An 11,776-nucleotide genomic window follows, 5' to 3' on the forward strand; every position below is an offset into this window, starting at 1 on the left:
CCCTCCCCTTTCCCAGATAATGCTTGTTACATTATCCCAAAAGAAGGAAAGGAAGAAATATCCAAGAAGTGTTAAGTAGATAGTGGACAAGAAGAAGGTTCAGATACAAGTGATTGTTTTTATCAACCAAACATTAAGGTGTTGGTCAGCTGACCAGAAAATGTCAATTAGTCACAGTAAGGAATGTGACATGTTCTATTGCTGATGATTAAAATGTATTGTTTACAGTACCTGGACTCTCGTCGAAGACGACCTTGCAAATGCAAGTGAATTTTCACAGCTTCGGTGCATGATTATGCAATAATTGCATATTTGTAGTTTTCTCATTCCTGGCAAATTGTTTAAAGATGCTCATTTGCTTCTATTCTAAACTATGTTGTCTCGTCATTCAATGGGGACATTTCCAGCTGAAGTTGTGGTATGAGGTGTGGCTATTAAATAACGGGACTGGCCGTCTGCTGGTGATGTTAGTAGGGGTGGAGAGGTGGAAGGCTTTTACTGTGAAGTGTGATGATCCACTGCCATCACGCTCTAACCGTTAGTGTGCCTCTGTGCTCTGTAGGAATTAAGTGCTGTGTGGTGAGGGTGGCGGAATCATGCCAAATGGAAAGAATGAGCAGCGTATGAATAATTTCTGGTGGAAATAAACAACAGTGTCTCTTCAATAACTACAGGAGGTGTACGGGAATATCTGCCATGTCACTTACATGTGTCTTTCAATGCCACAAAAGGTTTAAGGAGGGAAAGGAAGAGGTGGAAGAGGACGAACATATGAGTCGACCTGTAACATTAATTGTTTTCTAGACTTCTAGGGTGTGGTCATGATTGATTGTGTGCTGCACGGCCACTCAGTTACTCAGCACTATTACATGTACTATGAGAATGCGTGCAAAGGAAATGGGCAGCTCTCTGGAAGAACAACATCTGGATGCTGCATCAGGATAATGTGCCAGTCCACAATGTCCTGACTGTTAATTGGTATTTGGCTGATAAGCTCATTCCAGTGCTTCTGAATCTTCCCGTACTCCTCAGATTTAGCCTCGTGCGACTTCGTTCTTTTCCAAAAAGTGAATACTTCCTTGAAGGGAACCCACTTCCAGTCCATGGAAGTGGTAAAGACGAAAACGACAGGTTTGCTGAACAGTGTGACAGTTGCAGAGTTGGCAACACTGCTTCAAACAGTGGCAGACATGTATGCAGCACTGTATGGACAGTGAATGGGGTGTACATTGAAGGTGATACCAAGTAATACAAACGTGTTTGTCAGTAAAGGAATGCTACCATCAGTCCTGTTTTTTAATAGTCACACCTTGTACATGTTGGTTCTTTGGGCAACATCGCAGATATTGATTCACGATATTTTCTCTTGCGAGATGATGGCTCATCCAACAAATGCTAAAGAGTAAAACAACAGGTTCTTGTGCTTCTGAATTTTCATCGTACTCTGCTGTTATGATGCTTCAATTTAGTTCCTCTAACTTGCAAACTGCACATGATTCCCGATTTTCTTTGTTTCTTTAAATAAATGTGTATTTTCTTTTACACTTAATAGTCTCAGTCTTCCGTACATGTTCATATTGAGACAAGAAAGAAACATCTAGAACGAGTCATGCTTGCAGACTGGTGGATGTACCGTAGATATTGGTTGATTTCTTTGTGACTGTCATCAAGAATATTCCCTTGAAAAAAATGAAGGCAGATCACTTTTCATTTATTCTGTCTCAATTCAAGCAGGTTTCTCAGGAATTGGAATTGTCAGAAATCTGATAAAGACAGTGGAGGGAAGGACATGAAGAAAAAAATAAACATCATGCAGTGACAGACAAATGTTAAACCGGAAAACTGTTTTTATTTTTATTTTTAACCCCATACTTGAATTATAATATAGGCAGAAACATCCTTTGTTTTCTTTCCAACAATATGTACCATGAGAAACCCTTATGCCATTCTTGTGGAAGCTATGTGGTATGTAATGGGTTACTTATCTGTGCAGGATAAATTGTATTGATGACTGGTCAGGATCTCCATACCCACGTAAGTCACATGCTTCCTGCACATTGTACTGTATTAAATATGGTAACATGTAATAAACTACATTTCTGTATCTTTCATTAAGGTAGATCAGAGAACTGATTTTACTCAATGATATTGAAAGCTAGTTTATATAGCTACAAACAGTTCTTGGAACATTGATTTGAGGGTTTTCATATTGGTAGCAACCTTCGTTATTTGGTGTTCTATTTTGCCAAGATCGGTGTTTTTATTTTAGCACACTTTTCTATCAGCCATACCTAAAATTATACCTTCATTGCACTTTTACCTAGTATTTCAAGTTGTGCCTACCCTTGGCAGTTTTATAGGATGCAAACGATTTTTGAGGAAGTTATTTTTTGTGCAACAAATACTGATGTTGCTGATGCCATGTGACAGTAGATGCACACTCAATCTCTACCTACTTTGCTTGGTAGTGCAAAAAATTTCTCACATAACAAATGCCGCTTCTTTGTTGGTGTCGGAATTATTTCATATATAAAATGCATCATTTTTTTTGGGGGGGGGGTAAAATTGTACACCTGTAAATATGGTTCTTTTTATTTTTTAAAGCCTAAAACACAAGGAATATTAAATTTCCGTGGTACTTTTTGTTTTTTAAGGAAAAAAGTGTTGAAATTTGTGAAAAATGTCAATTCACATTTTATGGCAAATTTCCTGTATTTCACAATTTCAAATGCATGAAAAATGTGCTTAGAACATGTCACTGCCCATACATAAGCACATTTTTTGAAGAATTAACTTTTTTTGGTATTATTGCATTTGCGAAAAATCAAGGTCCCTGACATTTGTGTGGCTGGTGACTAACTAGTATTTAAGGATTCGCCACTTACAACATTGCAGTGACAATAGTCTCGAAGGAGCATGCCTATCCTCTCATGCATCACATGTAACCTTGCTTTGAAATATGACATCTGCAGAATGGAATACACATTCCTCCAATCCAACGAACAGTAGGAGATAGGAATTTTTGTTATGGAGTGTTGCTTTTCTGTCACTTTTGGTTAATAAGGATGAGTGATGATATGATGAAATTGATGAAGGGACACTTACAAGGAAGACCCATGCCCAGGCTGGATTTCAAACCCTGAACTCTTGCCATGTATCATGTTGTTGTAACCACTCCACCATGGAGGTTGGCTAGGAGGTGAGGAGGAAGAATATCTGCTGTAGGTCAAGGTTGGGTGGAACAAGGAAGAATGGGGGGGGGGGAATGAAACATTCAGATAAAAAATCTACAAATTCCAAATATTTTCTTCTGGGTGTGCAAGGGTCAACCCTTTCCAAAGACTTTCAACCTCCCTTCCACATAGTACACCCTAAACTGCATTTTGCAGATGGCAAGGCTTTGGCATCTAGACCCACATTCAGTATAATACTCTGTGTGGCTCATGTTGTGTTGTCCCTGTAGATTTGTGATTCTTCCTTCATCCATTTTCGTCATTCATCCTCATCTTGACAATTAGCCAACAGTGACAGAAAAGTGAAGTAAAATAAACAATCAATCAAACAGTCAGTCTTCTTCTGGAAACTTCTTTTTCCTTGGAGACAGTTCCTGATCAACAATGAATGGGGCAGACTGTTAAATATGGAAAATGTTAGATCATGAAATATTAGATTGGAAATTCACTGTATTATACATTTGCATTTAATGAGATTTCCATTTGTTCTGTATCTTTCTAATGAAGTAAAAAACATTCTCATTAATTGTTTACAGGTTAGTGCACTAACACTTCAAAATAATAAAACCATACTATATTCCTGATATCAGTATTTGGCTGAATTGAGTTTGTGTGGCATTTGTTAAACATACTTTATGTTTTTATTGTTTTGAAGGTATTAGATGTGTATATATAGTTTTTTGTTGTATTCATGGAATCTCACATAACATTGTAAGTGTTTTTGCTTCATGCATGTTCCATTAAAATCTTTTACAACTAATTATAATTGTTCAATTGTTAACATTTACTTCATCATGTCATTGAATGTTCATGACAGCGCATAACAATTGAAGCATGTTTTATGTATTACTAACTATTAACTATCTCAGGTATCTACTATTTAAATGGGTAGTTTGAAAAATTGCTTCTATGAAATGTAGAAAGATTCTGGTGCTTCCAACAGTGTCTATTAAGAAGGGCCTTTCACACCAGAGACATGATATAACTCATGACCTGCCACTCTGTTGTGAAAGGTTGCATTTGTTATTTTTAGGGTCAATTTAAAGTGAAATTTCACATGACATGCAGCATACAGTGTGGGTGCATTCCTAAAGTCACACAGTTATGGCAACCAGCAGTTCCTTAAGTTGATACATTCTTTTCTTAACCTGTTAGAACACGCGTGGTGGTGATTTTATCACAAATTTCATTCTTTGCTTGCCTTTTTATGCGTGCCTGCTGTTTTGACTCCTTCCCCCAACCTTATCCATGCTGGTCATGTGGGAGAGACACTGTCCAGTCAACAATCTTAAAAGTGGCCTTCTACCATTTAAAAAGCACAGTTCATTTTTTCTGTGGTGTTTTTGATCGCTCGCGCTTTACCTTGTTTCAGATCTAATAATAGATCTTTATTGGATTTTCCCACATTATTATGTACCTGGAAGAAGGGGATTGAATGCAAAGGTTTCTTGAAAGCATCAAGATGGGGGGAGTAGCATGATAAAGAGCTTGGAAGGCAATTTGAAAGAGAAAGATGACACTTTTATACAATGAAGAATGTGAATCAGAAAAAGAAAGACAATGCATCCACTTTTCCTCTACATTTGCCATGAACACACAGTTTTTTAATGTATGGAATGTGCAAATGGAAATCTTTATTGTAAAGAGGAGGACGTGAAGTAAAGAGGTGAAATAAATAAACTGGAGTAGTAAACGTAGAAAACATACTACAATTGTAAATACCTTGTAGTATCTTTGTTCTCTCTAAAATTTTTGCATTAAGCTTACATAAAATTATGTTTGTTTCATAATTATATTGTATTCTTACAATCATGAAAATGAAGAAAAATAAACAAACTTGCATGTTAAATTTGTAAAATAATGTTTCTTTTGCCTATTATATTCTTACTAAAATAAGGAAGAAAACATATTTTTTAAAAAAATGTATTAAACTTTTTAGAACTTATATCAGCTTTATATATTGTATTAAAAAATTAAAAAATATGTCCAAGAAACAAGGAAACAAAAAATATGATGAAACAAACCCAATAGACCTAAATATTCGAGCATGGTCATTTTGACCGCTCCCGCCTGCTTATGTAAAGTATGCATGCATTCTGCCAGGTTAAACAAAATGAATGCTATTTTTATAAAGCACAAGAAAATTTATACATACTGTAAAACTTGATACCACCCGCTATATGCCGCTCAGGGTATGAAAAATCCTTCTTCATTCATTATTAAATATGCTCTTTGGTTAAGAAATGAATTTGTCAACATCAAAGCCAACAACTTGTTTCAATTTTTCAAGGCCTCGGAAAATGGCATTTTTCTATCCTGTGGTCCAAGCAAACATGCTGCAAAGATTCACGTTTCATCAACACTGTGTGTGTAATCTACACTTTGGGAGCAATTTTTTTTCTGGTAACAATTTTCTGCTTATAAAATTAAAAATATATTAACATATTTTATGAAAATTCGTAATCTTCAGTTGTAACACCAGTTTATATTTCTTTTCAGGACCAGTGCTCTTACTTTATGTCTCAAATAGACCCCCGAATGACACTTGTTGTTATTTTTGATAGCAAAAAGAGTGAAAAAGACAGCTACATTACAAACTTTGTTTTTGAGCATACTCTGCAACTGAAATGTAACAAAGTGTTTGCCAATCTTAAACAAGGCTCAAAGTGATTACTAGTGTCCTGTATGTATATATTGTATGAAAGAAGCTGCTTTACAATGTGTATATATTGAGAGGTCAATTAAAGTAAGCATTTTTTACTCGTTTTGCTTAATTTTATGAAATGTATCCACTCCAAACAACAAAGTCAATTTAAGAGAACATGCAGAGTGTATTTTACTTTGCAATCTCCTAACAGTGCTCAATGCAATTCTGAATGCATGCTCATTTACACATACGTGGATTGGGCATGAGTCATGGCAACTATTTTTTTTCTCTACAAAGAAAGTGACAGAAAATCATTAAAAAATATAATTCTATGTGCGAAGTCACAAGGCTACATCGGCAGTACAAAAAAATGGCACTTTCCTACCAAACCTTGGTACCCATGACCTTCATTGTTTGTACATTCTTTAGTTCCATGCAGCTGTCCTCTTCCATTTGTATTTTTCAAATTTCTCTACTTATCTTGCATTCTACTGAAAAAAAAAAAATAGTTCCCATGACTTACGTTCCAACCCAACCCTACTACAAAGCTATTTTGTAACACAAATAATTTGAAGTTTCTCTTGCCAGATAGACAAGGTTTTCTCTTTATAAATAAATTAGACTTAAAATTTAGAAAAATAAATATGTATTTGGTAAGTATTGTTTTTATTCCATTATACATTGGGCTCTCTTTTATTCGTACATCAAGCGGACATGAAAAATTTAGAATTGTCCAACATTCCAATTAGCAAGAACATGCACTACTAAAGAAAATCAATGAAACAAAATTACTGTACTACAGTGTAAAATAATATAATGAACATGCAGTGGACCTTAACCATAAAAATTGCTTTATTATGTGCATAATCCCATAGTGCAAACGAAAAACAATTCATCTCACAAAATGGAAAAAGCATTTATGTAAATACACTGTGATAACACACAAAATGACATACACGTGTAACAACATTAGCTACCTGTTCATGATTCTTTTTTTTTTTACATGGTTAACAGAATCTTCAGTTTCATTTGTTTCATGAAACAAGTCATCACTATTGTTTGCTTGAGATTCAACATATCACACTTAATTGCAAACAACATAACCTGACTAATCTCAACTGAGGGCAGATACGAAGACTTTCACAAAGCATTGGTTATTGGACAAGAACACAAAAGGGGTGGGCAATCCCACTTCATTAAGGAGAAGGTGTAGGGTTTCTGTTCCCTACGGTTGTCGCAGAATAGCTGCCTTTAAATTATCCAAATAAAGGTTCCAAAATTCGAATTACATATGAATTTTTAACATTGATTTCAATAGGAATTTTAAGGGGAATAAACTTCTGTTCAATTTACTGAATAATTTAAATTATCCAAGTTTGAATTAAAAAAAAAGTCTACTGTAAAGATTCATATAATAAGCATGCTGTAATTAAATCTTCAGTTGTATGACAAAAAATTAGTCAAACATTGCTACTGGTAGTGTCGTTGCCTTGTAACCAAGGGGTCCAGAGTTTGATATCCAGTGGAGGCACAAGTGGTTCAGATCCCACTTTTAAAAATAACTGTAGGTCCAGTCCCAATTAGCCTTACTGTGCATAAAGTGAACTTAAAACACCAAATCAATCAAATCAAACATTGCTACAAATGACTACATACTGGTAAGGAAAGAAAGGACAAGCAAACTTGTTTGGAAAGCACAAGTTAAACTAAAAATTATTTTGATATAATGAACACATTGTACTACAAATGTCATCGCTATAAATTCATGTCCTACAAAGAACTGCATTTGAAGCAGCCACGCCACAAATTATTCTTACTTACATGTTGGCATTCAGTGAGAAACTATATACAAAGTGTGTAGTTGTATACATGTCCAATAGGAGTTGCTTCCCTTCCAGATTCAGACTTAGGGAAATGATTTCGGAATTTTCAGTATCTAGAACAGTTGTGATATTTTGAGTAGTCTTGTATTAAAGGTGCCTCATGTGTTCTGCATAATTTTTTGTTTCCCAAGTCTACCTATTGGTAATAGCGATTCATGTGATAGAGAGAGGGGGTGGATATTTGATGTTTGTTACTTGGCGTTGCTTTTCTGCCACATCTAGCTAATCACAACAATGAGCGATGACGTGAAATTGATGGAGAGACACTTACAAACAGTGTGCTGCAACCACAGAGGGGGGCAGGGTCATTGTTCCCCCCAATTTTGGACAGAAGTCTAATCTAGGGGGGCAAACATTCAAGTAATGATACATGACTAGCAGAATCTAAGAATAGCAGGACAAATGGATACTCAAGATGGAATTAGTTTTCAAGTGTTTCTTGCCTTTTTCTTCCAGACAGCTAAGAGCTCTTGGAGGGGGCACAGAGGGGCAAATGCCCCTCGATTTCAAATTTTATACAAATAAAAGTGCATTTCGTAAACTTTTCTTGCTCGCTTCGCTTGTGAACACAATAGTTGCTATTGTTATAGTCCAAGTACAGAGCCAGGGCAGGCGTCAAAAAAAGAAAAAAGTTAAAGAGAATGCCATGACACCCCGTGAAATTATTTGCACCCTATTAAATCAATATTGTTTTCAGTTTGCAAAGATTTGGATCTAAAGATTTTCCTGCTCGCTTCGATCCCAATTTGATTCTTTTCTGTATATGCAATGCATTCTAAATTACCCGAGAGAGAAGTAAGGCCGGATATATACTTCAGATTGTTGCTGCTTAAATGCATGAACAATTCTTTTGAGAAATAGGAGTGCGCACATTTGAGAGACAATTTGCGAATGAATTGATAATGTAATGTGTAATGTATTGAAATAATATATATATATATATTAAAGAAATTTTGAATATGTACACAATTTAGCGTTAACATGTTGCATATGTATTTTCTTATTTTACATTGCTGCATTTTGCATATGTGTAAAATATATGTTGTACTTGAAAGTTTTACGTGTCATATGTACAAAAAGAATAATGTTCGTCGTGCATATTCTGTCTTTCAAAAATACATTTTGTGTGCTTCTTTTCGATTATCAGCTAATATGAAATTGAACGTGTTGGAAAAATATTTCAAATCATTCGTTCAATCACAAATGCTTTAGCACTGACTTCTATGGTGATTTACGATGATAATAACGTCTTTTAATGCTACTATTATTACTACTACTACCACTATATTACTATTATTATTATTGGCACATTTGTCCTGGTACTTGACCCTCTTCTCCAGATAAAAATTTGTGGTTTCGCCTCTGCTCACAATGAACACTCATGCCCAGGCTCGAACCTCAAACTCCTGGCTTTGTAGTGTGTTACATAACCATCCCACCATGCAGGTCGGCTAGTGAAAGATGTAGGATAGCTTACTGGCTCAAATTATTATCAAATGCGATGAAAATGTAATAGTGTTTCACATTTATTATTTCGGTTAGAAAGTGATAAAATTTGTAGTTAGATATGGGTTACACTAAGCATCTTATGGAGTATAAATATCAATTTCAAATCTTATGAATCATTTCTCTATGCAAACGCATCAAATATGATAAGCAACATAGGTGTGTGTTATGATATCCATTTTATAAAGGAAAAGTTACGTTTTAACCCTGAGTGTTTGCATGATATTGTTTCCATACATACATTGCTCTCAGAATTTTAAACGGCAGTAAAAATAAATGAAATTTGCAACTGTGAAGCTATCAATGGGATTGCATACATTATGAACAGAAGATGCCATATTTCGATTGCTTGCAACATCGAAAGTAGAACTAGATGAGCAAATAGTGACTGAGAAAAGTTGCATGCCTTGATGCCCTGTACTCACTGTGAAAGTTATCGGTGTTATGAGGCAGCACCCTATGAATATAGGTTCAAGAAAGTGACAAGTAGAAAAAAGCTTCAGTGAAATAAATACGATTGAAAATCTCTCAAATTATATTCTATTTATTTTCTTATATTTATAATATTACATTGTGTCTGTAGCAAACGTTGTCTGTTGAAGTACCTCAGGCATAACCTAATTTTTTGACAAATAATTATGTCAACTCTTCTGCTATGGAGTGGATTCTCCTAATTTTATTCATATATCTTAAGCCATTCTGTGACTGGCAGAAATCAGTATCAGCATAAAAAAACCTAATATTTGGGGTTTGTACGCTTCTGCTCAAAAAATGGTGGCGATAAGCAGCCCAGAGACCTCGTGCCACAGAAATGGGGTAATGCGAAGGAGGCCTTACCATAGTCATTAAGGAAGGTATTTTTCGTAATGTAAAGAGGATACAACATTACCCTCTATAAAACTTGATATGAAATATTAATGATGAAACTGTAATCCAAGAAGTCATTGATCAATCAAGGGATTCCTATTTGTTTGTCGGGTGTCACTATTTATATTTTGAGCCTAACAATGAAAAAACAGGAATTTGGCATTGAAAACTGCTTTATTGTTTTTCGAAGTATTCTCCTTTATGGCCAATACACTTTTGCATTCGTTCGAACCATTTGTCAAAGCAGTTTTTCCAATCTTCTTGAGACACCTCCATAATATGTTTTTTGAACGCATCAACGGCGTCTTCCGCCGACGAAAATCGTTGTCCACGCAATTTATTCTTGAAATTCGGGAACAAGAAGAAGTCATTGGGTGCCAAATCAGGACTGTATGGCGGATGACCCATCAATTCGAATTTTTGACTGTTCATAAAGTCTGTTGTTAGACGAGATGTGTGACAGCTGGCATTGTCTTGATGAAGAATGATCCGACGGCATTTGTTTGTTTTCCGTATTTGACCGAAGACCTCTGGCAAACAAATTGTTGTGTACCATTCAGAGTTGACCGTTCTACATTCCTCTAAAGGCACAGTTGCCACATGACCAGTTTTCCCGAAAAAACAAGCGACTATTTGTTTCGATGTGCTTCGAGCGTGAACAACTTTTGTTGGATTGGGTTCATCTTGAAACACCCATACAGTCGACTGCTGTTTACGTTCCGGCTCATATGCATATATCCACGATTCGTCACCTGTTACAATCTTATATACGTCTTTTGAAGCACCACGATTGTATTTATTGAGCATTTGTTTGCACCAATTGACGTGAGCGTCTTTTTGAGTTTTTGTCAAATTGTGTGGGATCCAACGAGAACATACCTTTCTCACTGCTAAATGATCATGTTATATTTTATATATGCTGGTGGAACTAATGCCTATGGTTGCCTCAATCTCACAGTATGTCACATGACGATCTTGCAGTATTAGGTTTTGCACAGCATCAATGTTTTCTTGAACAACAACTGATTTTGGACGACCTTCGCGAATCTTGTCGGTGAGCGAGTGGAAGTAAGTTGATCGATGCACTATTGTCTTGATAATCCACATCGAAAATCGTAAAAAATCATCGCACGAAAATGTTCACGAGTTAATTCCATTTTATTGTTGTCGCGCAATCTTCAAGGCAACATAAACAACACAAATGAAGCTATTGACAAAACATTTGAAGTACGTTATGGTCAATAATGCCAGACGATTCCGTGCAAACGTCAAATCACACCTAACTTCAATCAGTGTTGCCAAGGCTCAAAATATAAATAGTGGCCCTCGTATTTCAACAACACAATATTTTACAAAATGGTTAACGTAACCAGTAGGCAATCATTGTCTGTAGTGATGCAAGAGTCTTTCATTTGAAGCAAATAGAATCAGTGGTGGAGTAACGGACCATGTTTTAATGTTTTAGCAAGTAGGCCTACAAAAAATGTATTACAAATGTTTACACAATTCATCAAAGTGTAGATAATATGTAACCATTATTATTTAATTAATTCGATTTTTCTTGCATAACACAACACAATGGTGGTGTTGGATTCTCGTTAGATTCCTTTGTGCGTAAAAATCTTGCATACTGGAAACTA

General features: G+C 35.6%; 1 protein-coding gene across 5 annotated transcripts in view; it reads left to right on the top strand.

Annotated features, from left to right (window-relative positions):
• LOC145997205 (KICSTOR subunit 2-like) overlaps positions 1-6,148 on the top strand; it is a 95,119-nt gene extending 88,971 nt beyond the window's left edge. For all 5 annotated transcript variants that reach the window (XM_083133954.1, XM_083133955.1, XM_083133953.1 and 2 more), the window contains one exon: positions 5,733-6,148. In XM_083133954.1, coding sequence (XP_082990080.1) covers positions 5,733-5,903 — 171 coding nt within the window. In that variant the 3' untranslated portion in view covers positions 5,904-6,148. The remainder of the gene's footprint in view (positions 1-5,732) is intronic.
• Positions 6,149-11,776: the final 5,628 nt, after the last annotated feature.

Source organism: Lepisma saccharinum, chromosome 13, assembly GCF_977018435.1.
Source record: "Lepisma saccharinum chromosome 13, izLepSacc3.1, whole genome shotgun sequence".
Taxonomy (NCBI): Eukaryota; Metazoa; Arthropoda; class Insecta; order Zygentoma; family Lepismatidae; genus Lepisma; species Lepisma saccharinum.